Source organism: Scyliorhinus torazame, chromosome 8 (assembly GCF_047496885.1).
Source record: "Scyliorhinus torazame isolate Kashiwa2021f chromosome 8, sScyTor2.1, whole genome shotgun sequence".
Lineage (NCBI taxonomy): Eukaryota > Metazoa > Chordata > Chondrichthyes > Carcharhiniformes > Scyliorhinidae > Scyliorhinus > Scyliorhinus torazame.
Genome location: NC_092714.1, coordinates 59,874,935 through 59,894,609, shown reverse-complemented (window position 1 = coordinate 59,894,609; position 19,675 = coordinate 59,874,935). Strand labels below are relative to the sequence as shown.

The window sequence follows — 19,675 nt, the reverse complement described above, 5'->3', positions numbered from 1 at the left end:
CCATTCATCCATCACTTATGTTGCCTCCCAGTTCAGCAAAGCAATCCTCCAGCCCTACAACAATCCTCCAATTCTTGACTTTCATATATCCTCCATTTCTTTTGCCACTTCTTTGGCAGACATGCCTTCAGCTGCCTAGGCACCAAGTTGAATAATTCCCTCCCTACATCTCTCTGCTTTGGCATTCTCCTTTAGGGCATTCCCCAAATCCTGTCCCAATTTCTTCTCCTTTGGTTCAATTGGTTATTGTTGATACAGAGCTAAAGAAAGTTCCTACTTTCAATTATTGAATTAGCTGAACTCTGCTGAGGAAGTAGGTTTGAAGACTGAAGGGAATGCCTAGTAGATGAAGATGGAAGTATCAGAGCACTCAACACTCATGTGAAACTGTGTGACCATTCAATATTTACAAGATTCAACTTGGCTGCAATGCGTCCGGTGAACAAATATTAGTCTTCCATTACCTTTGTAACTAGAACTCAATTTAGACTGTTACCTCAGCTTTTTGGAAGTGTGTGGCATCATGGAAACCAACTGAGCAATGGTAGGAAGTTAACTGCACAGAAAAATAGGAAGGCTAAAGATATAATTTGGTCATACAGAAAACTAAACAGCATGTGGAGGTTGAACTACATTCAAAGAATATGAAAATCCATACCCAAGACATCAAAATTTCCCACGCTAAAAAGGCTCCTATCACTTTATACACAAACACTGGGTTTAATTAAATAAGGTGGCTCTACTAGAATATGCAGTTTCCAAACTCTTCTGAACACTTCTACAGAGTTTAGATTTAAAAGAAAATGAAGGACACAAGAAACAAATCAATCCAAATAGATACTTTCATATTATTAAATATAAAGCAATTGTTCCTGTCTTTTCCCCATCTGCATCAACCTTCAATAGCTTGGGTAAAGATAAACACTAGGGCAAACTACAGAATGTACCTGAATTGAAAGGACTTGATAGGCCACATTGTCCTTTCTCATTCCGTGCTTTGGTTTCTTAAGAGAACTGGTAAAAGCTCGGTAGAATATTGCACCACCAGGGTCCCTAGTTTTCTAGGGAATTTTGCTTTCAAATTATGCCGAGCTCCTGTTTTAATCACATAATAAAAAATATGGATTATGCAGGAATAACCAGATTACTGCAGAAAACAAAAAGAGATGTCAAAGCTTTTTGCCTTGCACTCAGGACATTATGCAAGAATAATGATATAAAAGGGGAAAACAACAATTTGTACTGTACAAGAAGAAAGTGCTGATTGGTAGGCAGGTAGACTCTGATTGATAGAGGCCCTGGCATGGAGAACGGACCAGGTGACTGACAGTTAATTGCCAAGTATTGTTTGAAAGTTAAACCAGGCAGCCTGACCCCGATTGGTCAAGGCATCACCACGAGGAATTAACCAGTGAATGGCTGTCACTTATTTTGTTTAGCTGAAACAGGAGAAATGTGTACATGTTCTTTCTGCCTGCAAAGTACAGAGTCCTGTGTATTAATATATGTAGCTTCCAGTACTGGCAAATGCGCCTCACTGTGAGCTCGACTGAGAATCTTAAATTAGTTATCAGTGCAATTCTTAGTACAGATAATTATTTGGCAAATGTTGTTCAATTGCAAAATCAGATTTAATGATGGACACTGCGTTTTGAGATTTGCAAGCATGGAATGGTTGGGTACAGCCTGCACCTTGCCCGTTGCAAATAGCATGCTGCTTGATGTGATCCACCAGTCTTAGGCATGTACTGCCTACACAACTAGCATCACACTGGCACTGAAATTCATATACAACATTACTCATTTGTGTAATAGGCAGAACATCCTTTTGGCTTGACGGCAGCATCCTGTTAGTAGTGAATACCACTCGTGTTGCTACTGCTTGATAGCAGCGCCAAACAGCTAGCTTCACCAGTTGCTCAAGGTTTTGAGATAACTTGCCATTCCAGGGTAGTCTGAGGTAGACTGGGCACACATATTAATATACAGGGCACTGTACTTTGTAGACATAAGAACTTGCACACACATTGTGCCTGTTTCAGCTGAAAAAATAAGTGACAGCCATCCGTTGGCTCATTCCTCAGGGCTCATTACTCAGTTGACCAATCAGGATCAACATGCCGGATTTAAATTTCAAACAATGCTTGGCAGTTAACCGCCAACCAGTCACTTGGTGCATTCTCCATGGCAACACTTCTACCAGAGTCTACTTGCCAACCAATTAGCACTTTCTTCTCATACAGCACAAACTGTTGTTTTCCCCCTTGTATCAATCGATATTCTTGCATAATGTGGTGATGGATGAAAGACAAAAAGCTTTGGCATATCTAGTTTTTTTCAGCAATACTCAAGTTCTGTACTACGAAACCAGTATTAATAATTATATTATTTGAAAGTCTTATGCTTTGTAAGTGGTATTAATTTGATTACTCTAAAGATTAGATTATAAAATCTCACACAGCTAAAAGATGAGGAATTTGTCTGTTCTATCATTAAATATTTAAACTTATCTTGAATAATTTTTGGCATGCTTTAGGACTTTTATCCAGAAGAATGGCAGAATAATACTGGAGGACAATTAGAAAACCTCAAATTCAGGTGTTCGTGTTTTAGGTGGAATTCACTAATAGTTGGACAATTAGTCCTGAAATCAGATTTTAGTTTCTACATGTCAATACTCAGTTGCAGAGAACCCTGTGCAGTGGTTTGGTTCGAGTCTCTGATTAGACAAAAACATTTTAAATATGACCTACATAATTGTCAAATTTGCACATGTAGAATGAATGCTTACAATAAGTAATCTAAAATAGTTAACAAAATTGTATGAAATAAATAACAAGATTAAATAAATTGAATTTAAATTTTAAGGTTGTGAAACACCAACACTATTTCAGTATGAGCCACAAAACTCCGGAGCTAGTTTTTATAATTTAGCCGGAGTGTTGTATATTATCCAAGTGGTCAGGCAGTACTTACCAATTGCTAATAACTGAATTTGGTCTTCTCGTTCTCCCACCTCAGCCATAAGTGGGAGAACGAGTGGGGTATTTGACCGTAGTAGCCTGCTGTAGGTTGTTACATGTCTCCCGGCTCATGACTTATCAATCACTGACACACATTCATCTTCATTCACCTTCTGATGCACACTATAGTGTTCACTCAAACTCCTGCCTACTCACTCACTCTCTCTCGCATTCACACCCCTTTACCTCATATGTTTCTTGCCTGTCTCACTTTCACAATTTCTTCCCTTTAACTCAGTCTTTTACTTACTCTTCTATGTACTGGCACCCTACCTCAATCAGTAACTTATCCCTTCACACTCACTCAAGCTGCCACATGTAATCATTTCCTGGTATTCACTTATCACAATCTCCTTTTACCCGAGGGAGAATTAACCGCACCAATGAAGCATAGATGATTATACTGGATCCACATGGGCTCTTTGGTGGTTTGTGGCACTGTGCAATTGCAGTCTGTTCAATCCCAACATTGCACCTGCCCATTTAAAGGCAATTTCTATTCTATTTGGTTTGTGAGGGAGTCTTTTCATGAGTTCAAGATAGAAGCGGCAAAGATGCTCAAAGCCGAGAAGGCGGAGGGGTTACCTTATTGATCATGAGACATAGATAGGGTAGATAAGAAGAAACATTTCCCTTTAGTAGAGGGTCCAATAAACAGGGGGCATAGATTTAAAATAAAGGGCAGGAGATTTAGAGGGGATTTGAGGAAGAAAATTTCACCCAGAGGATGGTGAGAATCTAGAACTCACTGCCGAAAAGTGTCGGTAAGGTGGGAACCCTCACGACTCTTAAGAAGCATTTAGATGAGAACTTGAAACCCCATAGCATATAAGGCTACGGACCAAGTGCTGGAAAATAGGCTTAGAATAGATAGGTGCTTGATAGCTGGCGCAGACACGATGGCCTTATGGGCTGCAAAATTCTATGACTCTCTAAGAGTGTATCACAGTCTTTTGCTTCATAGTTATTGTTAGCATGCTGTACTTTAGAGAAGCTTTCGGACAGAATACGCAGATTGTTTTAAAATCTATTCTGATGTCTTTGAATTTGGGTGGTTGTGGAGTTAATGTTAGTAATCCCATTTTGAATCTAGTTTAGATCATAGGCACAATGATTTCTTCTCCTCTTCACCCTCTTGCCAGTTAAAAATGCCAAGTAACAATAACTCCGGCAAATTTAATTCAGGTTGTATTGGCCATGCATCCAAAACAGAGTCTGCTAAAGGCTCAGAACAGATGTGCGAAACCAAAATGTTGTGCAAGTATAGTAGTATGTGTTATGATATTGAGGCAGGATAGAAGGAGCCTTATTCTAGAACGAGTGGTTCTTAACCCAGGAGCTCATAATTCAAACCATGGGTCAGACTGGAAAGAAAATTCGCTCCCCGCTCCCCAGCACTCCCCCAACAGTGAAACCTTCAATTTAATGAGAATGAAATTTATCATTGTTTTCAAAAAGCTCCAATGATTTGCGCAAGGCTTAAATTTGCTTAATGCTTAAGTTCTTAAAGTTTCACATGTGTTGCAGAGTTCCAATTGATACCAACATAAATGTTATAAATAAAATCTGCTTAATAGAAAAAAGTTAAGGGATGCAAATCTAGATAATTCCCAATTTACAATACAAGGATTAATGGCTGTAAAACAAATGCACTTTACTAGTATCGGAAAACAATTATTAACGTTTAATGAAGATTTTATCTCCTTAATAGAGTGTCAGGCAGGAAAGGGAACTGGCAAGTAAATATAGGTCTATACTCCGTGGAGAGGTTTTATTTAAAACTCTATTTATTAGGGGTCAAAAAAGCTTTTCATTGTAGCTTATAGTGTCAGAATCCTAAGCTCCAGTATTAAGCATCATCTCCAACTGGAGTGCTACCAGTTCTTGGTCTGCCGATAAATGAGGCTTGGTGCTACTGTCAAAATAACTTTCTTTTGCTTACCTTAGTCCAAGGGTGTGCCTTGATCTGTGGGAATTTGAACTCAGTGTAGTTGGGATTCATCTCTCTGATTTGCTCCCTTGTTGGCGTTCCCAGGACCTGGAAGCAAACATGTAATAAATCTCATGTATTGTATAATCTGATGAATTATTATACAAGAATACAATTCATTAGATGATACAATTAGCAACACGTTGAACACTAATGTTCAACATGTTCTTAAGTCTTTTGCAATTAGGAAATGAAAATTGGTCACTACATTGTAATGATGCAGTTTTCAGTAAATATCCGTAAGGATGTTAGATTACCAACCATAGATATAGCCCCATTCTTTGAAACAGGTTTAACCATGCACAAACAGCAATATCAGAAGGCTAGGATCATCTACTGATTATCACATTGCCAACTCATTCAAATGTATAAGAAGCTAATTTCTCAACAGGAAGAGTTTCTTCCACATGGCACAATTGGATAGAAAATCATTTGGGTTAAATAACTTTCATGAAGTGTATATCCATTCGTGTGAAGTAAATCACTGGTTTTAAGGCAATTGAGATGTACCTCAAGGCTTCAAGTAGTGTCAAGATAGGAAAAGCTGAATGAACTGGCAGAAAATGTTTTTCAAAGTGATGAGCAGTGAATTATTTTTAGGCACCATCACTGTCAAACTGAATAATCAAATTTTTGCAAATCAATGTTGCAACAAGTTTAAAGGCATCCTTTCTTTGCTGAAGCAACATAGTTGAGTAGGCTGTCGGAAAGAGAGAAAGCTTACAGAGAGGTAAAACGATCATGAAAAAGACCATTAAGTACACAAAAGATATAAGTATTTAGACAATTGACATCCTACCTTAATAATTTCTACCAGCTGATCAACACCACTGTCACCAGGGAAGATGGGCTGTCCTAGCAATAGCTCTGCTAACACGCAACCAGCTGACCATACATCTAGGAATGTAAAATAATTATAAGAGCAGTGCTGAAATAGCATTACCTTTTTTGAAGTGATCTTAACTAGTATTAGATTCGCTTTGAAGCTATGTCAGTGCTTACACTGAAAAATCTTATCACCATGCAGCTTCATAAATTTACTATTTTTATCAGTAGAAAACAATTGAGGACTTATAAGCAAAGCTATACAGTTGCCTAAAATTAGTACAAAGATGACATGAACCATAAGATCGAGATGAAAAAAAGTGATGCTGTTTAACTTATTTCCAAAGCAACTACAATAGAGATCCTGAATCTCAAATCTCCATCTGAAAACTAGATCCAAGTTACTGATCAAAAATAATTAATTTTTTGGCCACAATATTTCAGATCCCCATCTCTCCTCAGCCAGTGTAAGACGAATGGCAAAGGCTTCCCAATTTGCTGGAAACACATTTCAAATCAGTTTGACATCTATCCTGAGCTGCCCGGCTGGTAAACGCTCCAGCTGTTGAGTTTACAGCAGTCCTTGGCTCCTAAGATAATGTTTAAAAAATGGACCAACAGCACTAGATTGATTCCCAGGCCCCACTGAAGTGCTTCTTCCACTGAATTGAATGGAGGCAGTCTGGGACACAGCTGTCTCCTGTCAGCAGCTGATAAATTTGTAGTACTAATTAACATCAAACACTTGAAATTATTGGTTTTCTTGTCTTTTGGTGATTAAAGAAATTGTAGAACTTTAATTTTCAAAACGGCTCAAACACATATAGGAAGCAACACATCAAATCCACAGAGGTGATCTCTTGAGCTGAGCTTGTGGTTTGTGCCCAAAAGGTAACCTGGTGAAAAGATGTTTGAAAGATGGCAGAACTTTGGTCATAATTGAATCAAGTCTCCTGGATCGTTCTACATCCATCCATCAAACCCTTCATCAGATTGAATTCCAACAATGCAACCTGATTTCCAGGCACAAAATGAAGGGTAATTTTTATCGTCCTTAATTGCAATTTCTTTTTACAGTTTAGCTTCATTGAGACCTGTTCTACATCTTGTTTCTTTGAATGGATTTTTATTGTACAAGTCACATCCAAAACTGAAAAGTTAATCCAGCTGCAGGCTCATAAACTTGCAGTGCCCAATTAGGTGAGTTGAAAGTAAAAAATTCCCCTTTCAATAGGAAATATATGGTCTAGGTTCAGTACTTTCCTTAGGTTCAGATTAATAATACGGATTTCTACCCATGATACGTTTGGGCATATTTTAAGATTGGGAAAATTCTTGGACATAACATGACATTGGAAGAATGGGCAAGGCACAGGGACATTTTCAGATCTAACTTTCAGCTTGTATTCAAAGAGACAGCTCTATGTCCACGTGTTATTGGCATGTCAGATCATAGTACTTTCACACTTAGCTTGTTCTGTAGGTTTCAAAATGCTGCATCTGATGAAAATTCTTTGCCAAGTGGATATAATATCACAAACTATTGAGCGGCTTATTGCCCTACATCGATTCCCTAAATTAGATCGGAGCAAATACAAATCCATGCCAGTGGGAAAAAAAGAGCAGAAAATTGGGTCAAAAACAAAGCTCATAGAATCATAGACTTTTGAGTGCAGAAGGAGGCCATTCGGCCCATCGAGTCTGCACCGGCTCTTAGAAAGAGCACCCCACGCAAGGTCCACACCTCCACCCTATCCCCATAACCCAGGAACCCCACCCAACACTAAGGGCAATTGTGGACACTATGGGCAATTTAGCATGGCCAATCCACCTAACCCGTACATCTTTGGACTGTGGGAGGAAACCGGAGTACCCGGAGGAAACCCACGCACACACGGGGAGAATGTGCAGACTCCGCACAGACAGTGACCCAAGCCGGGAATCGAACCTGGGACCCTGGAGCTGTGAAGCAATTGTGCTATCCACAATGCTACCGTGCTGCCGCCCACGGGATTAAGTCCACATACTTAAATTGGCACCATTAAATCCACAGCAAGACCTTGGATCCTATTGTCTACCACTAAAAGAAAGTTGCTTGAGAACCTTAATTGAAACAATCATTTTTGAAACTGCACCATTCCTTACAAAGTGACTTTTTGGTTCCCTGTGAAGCAAATTTACAACTTCCTTATTTTTTCAATATAACAAGCAGGTTTCTTGTGCAACTAAGCTAGATTTTTAAAACTCATAATCTTCCAGATTAAGGCTGGCACGGTGGTGCAGTGGTTAGCAGTGCTGCCTCACAGCGCTGAGGTCCCGGGTTCAATCCCGCCCCCTGTTCACTATCTGTGTGGAGTTTGCACGTTCTCCCAGTGTCTGCATGGGTCTCACTCCCACAATCCAAAGATGTGCAGGGTAGGTGGATTGGCGACGCTAAATTAGCCCTTAATTAGAAAAAAAAAAATTGGATCCTCTAAATTAAAAAAATAATAATATTCCAGATTAAAAATATTTGGTGCCCTGACTACTATCTTCCATAACTTTGTGGTCAAGGTTCATTGATACATTCACCCATTTAACTCCATCCTTGCTTTAGCCATTAATCCAGTTATGGGCAATCTAGTTACTAGTGGTGTCTCATTTCACAGGTTCGTTGAGCTGAAACTTCCAAGCATGAATCAGTTTCAATGGGTTGCAGAATGAGATGCGAGTAACACACTAAATACACAGCAAGCTTCACGTAGAAATTTCAAGGCTACTTGATGCAAAGGTGTGATTACACATGTAAGTCAACAAATACCTTAAAAACAAAAATAACAAAACTCACCTATACTGGAGGTATAATCCGTGGCACCAAAGATCAACTCCGGCGCCCTGTAGTACCGTGAGCAGATATAAGAAACATTTGGTTCACCACGCACCAATTGTTTTGCACTGAAACAAAAGTTGTTAGAAAGTAAAAACTCTGGACTAATGAATAAAATATTTTTTTTAAGTCCAAAAATAATTTGAAGTCTGACCGTAAGACATGAAAAATCAAATTATTTATTACAGTAGTTATAAATGAATGTATGTCGACTTTCAGCATACATTTCTACAACATACATCATGGAAATAACATAATGAAATATTACAGCCTTGAATGAGGTTTTGGAGTTCAACATTTCTGCAATTTCACTATTGACCCAAATAAGCAACTTTTAATAACAAACTCTTATTTCCTTTTTATATGAGAGGTTGTAATGTGGACATTTTTGTACACCAGTTGGCATACTAAGTTGTAGATGGCTACCTGTACAGCAGAACAGACTGCAACATGGTCTAACACAGATTGCAGCAAAGTATGGTTAACTTCTGCATCTGAATTTTGCAGAGGGGAACATGTTTCACAAGTAGAAGAATGTCCAATGGTGTTTTCCAAAGTCTCATTCATTTGATGCAAAATCTGGTGTTCTGATCCTCAAAAAAACCTTTATGAAAATGATCTTAATTTAACCAAATTATTTCAAAATGGAATGCAGGGAAAATATATATAGGAATATGTATATTTTCCCTGCAAGTCAAGGAGACACAGCCGGAGTGAGACACATCCAGAGTGGGAATTTGGAACTTGATAATTTGGTGCAGTGAGGTAATTCGGTGCAGAGTGGGAGAAGGTGCTTTTTCCCGACTGTTTTGTTCGCTCTCTTTCCTCTGGCCTGTAACTTTTAATCTGCAGGGAGAGAACCAGAGAACATCTGAGACCCTCGGAAGGTAAGTAAGTGATTTTTATTCATTTTTACTTTTATTACCGTTTCAAATTGTGTGTGTGTGTGTGGGGGGGGGGGGGGGGGGGAAGAGAACTGAAGTGGCATTACTGTAAAGCTGTGACCTGATTGGCTGGTTGGGAATCTACAATAAATTAAAATTAAGCATTGATAAACTAATTAAACATAATTACTTCTTACTTAATTATAATTTAGAGGGGTATCTAAGCCAGAGATCGGAGAGTACTGTATTTAGCCTTCACATTTATAGTAGAAATCTAGGCTAGGAAACATATAGTTAACAGTCACATTTTAAAAAAACTTTCAAATTTAATTTACTAATTAATTGACGCAATGTCAATTAGAGGGGTGCAGTGCTCTGACTGTGAGATGTGGCAGGTCCGGGAGACTTCCAGCGTCCCGGAGGGCTTCATCTGCAGAAAGTGCACCCAACTGGAGCTCCTCACAGACTGCATGGTTCGGTTGGAGCAGCAGTTGGATGCACTGAGGAGCATGCAGGTAGCGGAAAGCATCATAGATAGCAGTTATATAAATGTGGTCACACCCAAGGTGCAGGCAGAGAAATGGGTGACCACCAGAAAGGGCAGGTAGTCAGTGCAGGAATCCCCTGTGGTTGTCACTCTCTCGAACAGGTATATCCCTTTGGATACTGTCAGGGAGGGAGGGGTGGGGGGTGGGGGGGGGGGGGGGGGGGGGGGGAAGAGATAGCCTATCAGGGGGAAACAGCAGCAGCCAGAGCGATGGCACCACGGCTGCCTCTGATGTTCAAAAGGGAGGGTCAAAGCGCAGAAGAGTAATAGTCATAGGGGACTCTATATTCTGGGGCACAGATAGGCGCTTCTGTGGACGCGAAAGAGACTCCAGGATAGTTTGTTGCCTCCCTGGTGCCAGGGTTCAGGATGTCTCCGAAAGGGTGGCGGGCATCCTGAAGGGGGGGGGGGGTAAACAGGCAGAGGTCGTTGTACATATTGGTACTAACGACATGGGCAGGAAGGGGCATGAGGTCCTGCAGCAGGAGTTCAGGGAGCTAGGCAGAATGTTAAAAGACAAGACCTCTAGGGTTGTAATCTCGGGATTACACCCTGTGCCACGTGCCAGTGAGGCTAGAAATAGGAAGATAGAGCAGCTAAACACGTGGCTCAACAGCTTGTGTAGGAGGGAGGGTTTCTGTTATCTGGACCACTGGGAGCTATTCCGGGGCAGGTGTGACCTGTATAAGAAGGACGGGTTGCATCTAAACTGGAGAGGCATAAATATCCTGGCCGCGAGGTTTGCTAGTGTCACACGGGAGGGTTTAAACTAGTATGGCAGGGGTTGGGCACCGGAGCAATAGTCAGAAGATGAAAGCATTGAGGGAGAACTAGGGAATAGGGCCAGTATAGCTCTGAGGCACAGCATTCAGGGAGAAATTGCTGAACACAGTGGGTCTGGTGGCCTGAAGTGCATATGTTTTAATGCAAGAAGTATTACAGGTAAGGCAGATGAGCTTAAGAGCTTGGATTAGTACTTGGAACTATGATGTTGTTGCCATTACAGAGACCTGGTTGAGGGAAGGACAGGATTGGCAGCTAAATGTTCCAGGATTTAGATGTTTCAGGTGGGATAGAGGGGGATGTAAAAGGGGTGGCGGAGTTGCGCTACTGGTTAGGGAGAATATCACAGCTGTACTACGGGAGGATACCTCAGGGGGCAGTGCGGCTATATGGGTAGAGATCAGGAATAAGAAGGGTGCAGTCACAATGTTGGGGGTTTACTACAGGCCTCCCAACAGCCGGCGGGAGATAGAGGAGCAGATAGGTAGACAGATTTTGGAAAGGAGTAAAAACAACAGGGTTGTTGTGATGGGAGACTTCAACTTCCCCAATATTGACTGGAACTCACTTAGTGCCAGGGGCTTAGACGGGGCACAGTTTGTAAGGAGCATCCAGGAGGGCTTCTTAAAACAATATGTAGACAGCCCAACTAGGGAAGGGGCTGTACTGGACCTGGTATTGGGGAATGATCCCGGCCAGGTGGTAGAAGTTTCAGTAGGGGAGCATTTCGGGAACAGTGACCACAATTCAGTATGTTTTAAAGTGCTGGTGGACAAGGATAAGAGTGGTCCTCGGGTGAATGTGCTAAATTGGGGGAAGGCTAATTATATCAATATTAGGCGGGAACTGGAGAACCTCGATTGGGGGTGGATGTTTAAGAGTAAATCAACATTTGACATGTGGGAGGTGTTCAAGTGTCAGTTGAAAAGGAATTCAAGACCGGCATGTTCCTGTGAGGAAGAAGGATAAATATGGCAAATTTCGGGAACCTTGGATAACGAGAGATATTGTGGGCCTCGTCAAAAAGAAAAAGGAGGCATTTGTCAGGGCTAAAAGGCTGGGAACAATCGAAGCCTGTGTGGAATCTAAGGAAAGTAGGAAGGAACTTAAGCAAGGAGTCAGGAGGGCTAGAAGGGGGTCACGAAAAGTCATTGGCAAATAGGGTTAAGGAAAATCCCAAGGCTTTTTACACGCACATAAAAAGCAAGAGGGTAGCCAGGGAAAGGGTTGGCCCACTGAAGGATAGGCAAGGGAATCTATGTGTGGAGCCAGAGGAAATGGGCGAGGTACTAAATGAATACTTTGCATCAGTATTCACCAAAGAGAAGGAATTGGTGGATGTTGAGTCTGGAGAAGGGTGTGTAGATAGCCTGGGTCACATTGAGATCCAAAAAGACGAGGGGATGGGCGTCTTGAATAATATTAAGGTAGATAAGTCCCCAGGGGCTGATGGGATCTACCCCAGAATACTGAAGGAGGCTAGAGAGGAAATTGCTGAGGCCTTGACAGAAATCTTTGAATCCTCACTGTCTTCAGGTGATGTCCCGGACGACTGGCGAATTGCCAATGTTGTTCCTTTGTTTAAGAAGGGTAGCAAGGCCAATCCAGAGAACTACAGGCCGGTGAGCCTTATGTCAGTGGTAGGGAAATTACTGGAGAGAATTCTTCGAGACAGTATTTACTCCCATTTGGAAGCAAATGGACGTATTAGTGAGAGGCAGCATGGTTTTGTGATGGGGCGATCGTGTCTCACTAAGCTGATAGAGTTTTTTGAAGCGGTCACAAAGTTGATTGATGCAGTTAGGGCAGTGGATGTTGTCTATATGGACTTCAGTAAGGCCTTTGACAAGGTCCCTCATGGCAGACTGGTACAAAGGATGAAGTCACACGGGATCAGGGGTGAGCTGGCAAGGTGGATACAGAATTGGCTAGGTCATAGAAGGCAGAGAGTAGCAATGGAAGGGTGCTTTTCTAATTGGAGGGCTGTGACTAATGGTGTTCCGCAGGGATCAGTGCTGGGACCTTTGCTGTTCGGAGTCTAAATAAATGATTTGGAGGAAAATGTAACTGGTCTGATTAGTAAGTTTGCAGACGACAAAAAGTTTGGTGGAATTGAGGATAGCAATGAGGACTGTCAGAGGAGAAAGCAGGATTTAGATCATTTGGAGACTTGGGCAGAGAGATGGCAGGTGGAGTTTAATCCGGACAAATGTGAGGTAATGCATTTTGGAAGGTCTAATGCAGGTATGGAATATACAGTGAATGGTAATACCCTCAAGAGTATTGAAAGTCAGAGAGATCTAGGTGTACAGGTCCACAAGTTACTGAAAGGGGCAACACAGGTGGAGAAGGTAGTCAAGAAAGCATACGGCATGCTTGCCTTCATTGGCAGGAGCATTTGAGTATAAGAATTGGCAAGTCATGTTGCAGCTGTATAGAACCTTAGTTAGGCCACACTTGGAGTATAGTGTTCAATTCTGGTCGCCACACTACCAGAAGGATGTGGAGGCTTTAGAGAGCGTGCAGAAGAAATTTACCAGGATGTTGCCTGGTATGGAGGGCATTAGCTATGAGGAGCGTTTGAATAAACTCAGTTTGTTCTCACTGGAACGACAGAGGTTGAGGGGCCACCTGATAAAGGTCTACAAAATTATGAGGGGTATAGATAGAGTGGATAGTCAGAGGCTTTTCCCCAGAGTAGAGGGGTCAATTACTAGGGGGCATTGTATTAAGGCACGAGGGGTAAGGTTTAGAGTAGATGTACGAGGCAAGTTTTTTTTTTTTTTTTTTTACACAGAGGGTAGTGGGTGTCTGGAACTCGCTGCCGGAGGTGGTGGTGGAAGCAGGGACGATAGTGACATTTAAGGGGCATCTTGACAAATGCATGAATAGGATGGGAATAGAGGGATACAGACCCAGGAAGTGTAGAAGATTGTAGTTTAGTCTGGCAGCATGGTCGGCACGGGCTTGGAGGGCCTGTTCCTGTGCTGTACTTTTCTTCGTTCTAATGAGATTGATAAATAGCCTGCTCCAGTCTTTGGACGCAGTAGAAGAGCGGATACCTCGAGGAGGCTATACCCAGGTAGTGGCCTCTGCCAAAGATATTATTCATTTTTTCATGCAAATTGAGCCTGTTCCTTTTGACGATAACTGCAACTTTGTTCTTACTCTACCCTTACGTTTGGCTGAGAATTGCTCTGCAGTTAATCCAAAGTCCTATATCTATAGAGAATCAAAGCAAAAGTCAAAATGGTGCAAAAGGTGCAAATCTGAAGCAAAGGAGGCTAGGAATACTCAGCAAGTTAGGTTGAGAATCAACATATCTCGGTATTGAATTGAGTACCACTTACACGTGGTCATTGGATTAGAGCTGTAAGATCCTATATTCAGCCCTGCCACATCCAGTTGTTAATGGTGGACAATTAAACAAAAAAGGAGACGGTTCCACAAACATCCCCATCCTTAATGATGACGCCCTGCACATCAGTGCAAGACAAGGCTGAAGTGTTTGCAACCATCTTCAGCAAGGGTCAAGTGGATGATCCATCTCAGTCTTGATGGTTCTGTGGCAACACAGATACCACGCTTCAGCCACTGTTACTTGCTCCATGTGATGTCAATAAAAGGCTTGAGCATACTGAATACAACCAGGTTCATGAGCCCTCACAACATCTCAGCTGTAGTCCTGAAGACTTGTGCGCCAGAATTAGCAGCGCCCTTAGTCAAGCTGTTCCAATACAGCTACAAGACTGGCATCTATCCAGCAACATGGAAAATTTCCCAGCTATGCCTTGTCCACAACAGGCAAGACAAATCCGATCTGGCTGATTAATGCCTCATCTGTCTAGTCTCAATCATCAGCAATGTGATGGAGGTTGTGTCATCACGCGACAGCAACAACCTGTTGACTGATGTTCAGTTTGGGTTCTGCCAAGCCCACTTGACTCCTGGCCTTGTTACAGCTTTGGTTCAAACATGTAAAAAGAACAAGAGGTGAGGGGAGAGTGACTGCCCTTGACATCAAGGCAAATTTGACTGAGTATCCCATTAAGGAGCCCTGGCAAAATTGACGTCAATGGGAATTGGGGGCAAGCTCTCCACTAGCTGGAATCATACCTAGCACAGAAGATGGTTGTGGCTGTTAGAGGCCAATTATCTGAGCCCTATGACATTGCTGCTGGAGATCCTCAGGGCAGCGTCCTCGGTCCAACCATCTTCAGTTGCTTCAGTGGCTTTCCCTACATCGTAAGATCAGATGTTTGCTGATGATAGCAGCGGTCATTTCCATTCACTACTCCTCAGATAATGAAACAGTTCATACCTGCATGCAGCAAGACCTAGACAGCGTTCAGCATGGGCTGATAAGTGCCAAGTAATATTTGTGCCACGAGTGTCAGACAATAACCATTTCCAACAAGAGAGAATCTAACCACCTCCCTATGACATTCACCTCCATTACCTTTGCTGTATTTCTTCACCATCAACACCATGGTGGTGGGTTGCAGAGGTCACCACTGGCCAGAAATTTAGCTCCACAAATACTCTGGCACAAGAATTGGTCGGAGGCTATGCAATTTGCAGTGAATAACTTACCAACCGAACCCAAAACTGTAAGTCAATAGTTTGAAGTCATACTCTCTATTTATCTGGAGCAGTACAACTTCAATGATACTCAAGAGACTCGATACCATCCAGGACAGAACACATTACCACCAAATTAACAACATTCACATCCTCCACCATCAATGCATGCCAACAAGATGCAGTACAGCAACTTACCAAGCACCCTCCAAACCCTCAAACCTGTACCACCCAGAAGAACAAGAACAGCAAGTGCATGGGAACACCACCTCCATCAAGTTCCCATTCAAGTCACACAGCATCCTGACTTGAAAATATATCGCCATTCTTTCACTGTAACTAGATCAAAATCCTGCAGCTCCCCCTTTAATAATACAGGGGTTCAAGCACGCCACTCACGACCATCTTCTAGAGAGCAATAAAAACTAGTCTTACCAGAGATGCCGACAAAGAAACAAATTTTGCACTCTACGTTATGATCCCAATTGATGTTATAACTGGATGGGAAGATCCCAGAATGGAACCCTGGCTCAATCATAGATATCATAGAATTCACAGTGCAGAAGGAGGCCATTCGGCCCATCGAGTCTGCACCGGCTCTTGGAAAGAGCACCCTACCCAAGGTCAACACCTCCACCCTATCCCCATAACCCATGAATCCCACCCAACACTAAGGGCAATTTTGGACACTTAGGGCGATTTATCATGGCCAATCCACCTAACCTGCACATCTTTGGACTGTGGGAGGAAACCGGAGCACCCGGAGGAAACCCACGCACACACGGGGAGGATGTGCAGACTCCGCACAGACAGTGACCCGGAATTGAACCTGGGACCTTGGAGCTGTGAAGCAATTGTGCTATCCACAATGCTACCGTGCTGCCCAGCTTTCAAAGGACGTAACGTTTACATTTTCTTAATGAAATGTGGAGGAACGGAGTCACAAGACCACTAATTAGTTTCAACAAGAAAAAAATATTAATTAAACATGAAAGAATTGAATAATACAATATTCACCCTTGTTTTAACAATTACACAGGTTTTAGGATTAACACAGATTATACAGTACATCTTGAGATACAATGGTCTCATTAGCTGCAAAGTCCCTTTTAAGCACACAAGGTGACTGTAGTAAGACACAAAGTGAATGTCTGCAGATTTCTCCTCAAAATCCCCCCAGATAACTCTTGTACCATGAGCCACCTTGTCTCACTGAACTCCGGCTTCCACAAGAGTGCTTTCAAACTCTGCTTTCAAAAGTTACACTTCCAAATCTTCTTTTAAATTATGCTTTCCTACTGCTGCTTCCATCAAGGTTTTGGTTTCAGGTTTTACACCTCTTCTTTCGGGGTTCCTTTGTCTTAAAGACCTTTACATAAACTCTTGAGTTCTAGCCACCAATTTCCACAATTAATAGTAACAACAATCTTTATTAGTGTCACAAGTCGCCTTACATTAACCCTGTAATGAAGTTACTGTGGAAATCCCCTAGTTGCCACACTCCGGCACATGTTCAGCTACTGAGGGAGAATTCAATATGTCCAAATTACCTAACAGCACGTCTTTCAGAACTTGTGGGAGGAAACCCATGCAGACACAGGGAGAACGTGCAGACTTCGCACAGACAGTGACCCAAGTGGGAATCGAATGCAGCACCCTGGCGCTATATCAAATAATGTCTCCCAAACGATAATAATTTCCTCACAAGCCTGAGCACTACTGCAGATATCTTTCTGGCGTCTCACAATTCAATGCCATTTCAACTCTGACGTTACTGAACAGTATTCTATCCAGCAACATGGATTCCAATTTCTGGTTCCCAATTTCCTTTGTTTCGCTAATTCCGGACATCTTGGAAACGTCTTTTAATTTCTCTAACATCCTCAACTAGCTGGACTTTAGATTTCCAAATTCTATTTTCTTAACCATTACTCCATAGTATGGTTTTTCTTCTAGCAAGGCTGAGAGAGATATGCCCTCTTTAGCCTTCTAAAACTATTGCTAGCAGAGCTGAGTGCTGCCTTCTCTCTCAATACCCATCTCCAATACTCTGGCTTCCAGTTAAGACGAAGACGTTAAAGCACTTCCCTTTGGAAAGTGGCCTCCTGTTGCTAGCATCGACTTACTTCTATTTATTCTTCACACCATAACCCCCTCCAACCACGCCATAATCACAGTTGGAATTGAAACCAACCTCCACACATATAAACACCATTGCCCAGCAAGAATCCAACTATAGGTTTAAACCTTCCACGCATAGAAACAGAAATCCCTTAAAACTTCCTTTGTTTTCCTAACACTGTAAATAAAATATTTCGGGCCCAGGCAATCTTGACTTAATACAAGGCAAGCTATGTAACACGAGTTATGGAAACGATCACAACAACTTTTTGCCACCTCTTACCCGAGTTTCCTCTCTCTCCATACAATATTAGACATTATCACCAACTCTGAAGATAACAGCTGCAGCTACACAAGTCAAAACTCTGGTACTTTCTATTTACCAATGAAGAGTTCCAAAAGACCCTCTACTATCTCCAATAGTAATTTGGTAGTATTGTTGAAAAGTGAGACGTTTTTGTCTAAGCGTTTCATCTTGCACTCATCAGGACGTTCACAATACAACGCAAGGGAAATCAACAAATTTAAACTGTATGAGAAGATTGGTTAGCAATGGTCTCTTAAGAGGTGCTACCATGGAGAATGCACCAGTTCATATCATATCATTGAATTTAGAGTGAGGAAGGAGGCCATTCGGCCCATCAAGTCTACACGGCCCTTGGAAAGAGCACTAAGCCCACACCTCCACCCTATCCCCATAACCCAGTAACCTCACCTATCCTTTTTGGAAACCAAGGGCAATTTAGCATAGCCAATCCACCTAACCTGCACATCCTTGGACTGTGGGAGGAAACCGGAGCACCCGGAGGAAACCCACGCAGACACGGAGATAACGTGCAGACACCGCACAGACAGCGACCCAAGCCGGGAATCGAACCTGGGACCCTGGAGCTGTGAAGCAACATTGCGAATCACTGTGCTAATGTGCCGCAACTGACAGTGAACTGCCCAATAATGCCCAACATTATTTGTAATTTAAAACAGGCTATTCAACTCGGATTCGTCGACGCATTACCCTGAGGAATGAAGCAGCAAATGGCTGTCACTTATTTTGTTTAACTGAAATAGGCGCAATGTCTGTAATTATTCTTTCTGTCTGCAAAGAACAGGGCCTTGTATATTAATACATGTAGTTTCCAGTACACGCAAATTGTGCCAAATACTACGAATGTTGGAGATCTGAACAAAGGGAAAATACAGGAAATATCCAGTTTCTCTCTCTGCATATTTGTTGCCTAACCTGTTGAGTTAAGGTTTCAGGCCCATGGCCTTTCAACTCTCAACATTCTGATTCAGAAATGTGTATGCTAACACTGAACCAAGATGGAGCATGCATTTCTTGAAAGAACTATATAGTTGACATCTATCTATTTGGCAGAACTGGATTTGTCTATTCTTGTCAGAAAATAAAACACATCAGTTGAGCTAGTATCTTGAAAGTCTTACAGTATAGCAAAACAATGCAAGCAGTTATGAGTCCAGTCAAAGAAGCAACATAAGCACTGGAAGTTCATATACATTGGAAGGCAAGAGGTGTCCGCCAAAAACTATTCATCAAATAGGTCTAGATTTGTTCATATTGAAGCACAAAAAGCAAGCACCAACCAAGTCAATATTCTTAATCCAAGATTTAAAACCAATGTTGGTTGAAAATTATTGGACGATTATTCCCTCAGAACTTGAGGTACAACATATGTGAAAGTTATTACAACTCAGGAACCAACAATGAACCACATAATGTGGAGAAGGAAAGTTGCTAACCTGTTTTTAAGTGTTTCGATAATTAACTTTTGAACAATGATGCAATTCTCTACACAAAGGGTCTCCTCAGACACAAATATATCAGGACCACAAATTGAAGACAATAACCATTCTGCAGATCAAACTCAACTGTCAACAAGCAATATGCCAGTATTGGAGAGAAGAGAGTGGAGGAAGAAATAAAATATTACTGCTTACAAACTTACTGCAATGCAATTATGTAAAAAGAGTAACTCCACCAGCAACTCTGACATTTACACCACAAAGCTTATTGTATCCAAATGTCAGTCATTG

General features: G+C 41.8%; 1 protein-coding gene across 1 annotated transcript in view; it reads right to left on the bottom strand.

Moving 5' to 3' along the window:
- The window catches only part of gsk3ba (glycogen synthase kinase 3 beta, genome duplicate a), a 223,177-nt gene that overhangs the window by 39,619 nt on the left and 163,883 nt on the right, over nucleotides 1-19,675 (bottom strand). Inside the window, exons 6-8 of the mRNA XM_072513692.1 lie at nucleotides 8,666-8,772; nucleotides 5,813-5,910; nucleotides 4,966-5,061 (exon numbers count right to left, since the gene is read on the bottom strand). Of these exons, the coding sequence (XP_072369793.1) occupies nucleotides 4,966-5,061; nucleotides 5,813-5,910; nucleotides 8,666-8,772 (301 nt within the window). The remainder of the gene's footprint in view (nucleotides 1-4,965; nucleotides 5,062-5,812; nucleotides 5,911-8,665; nucleotides 8,773-19,675) is intronic.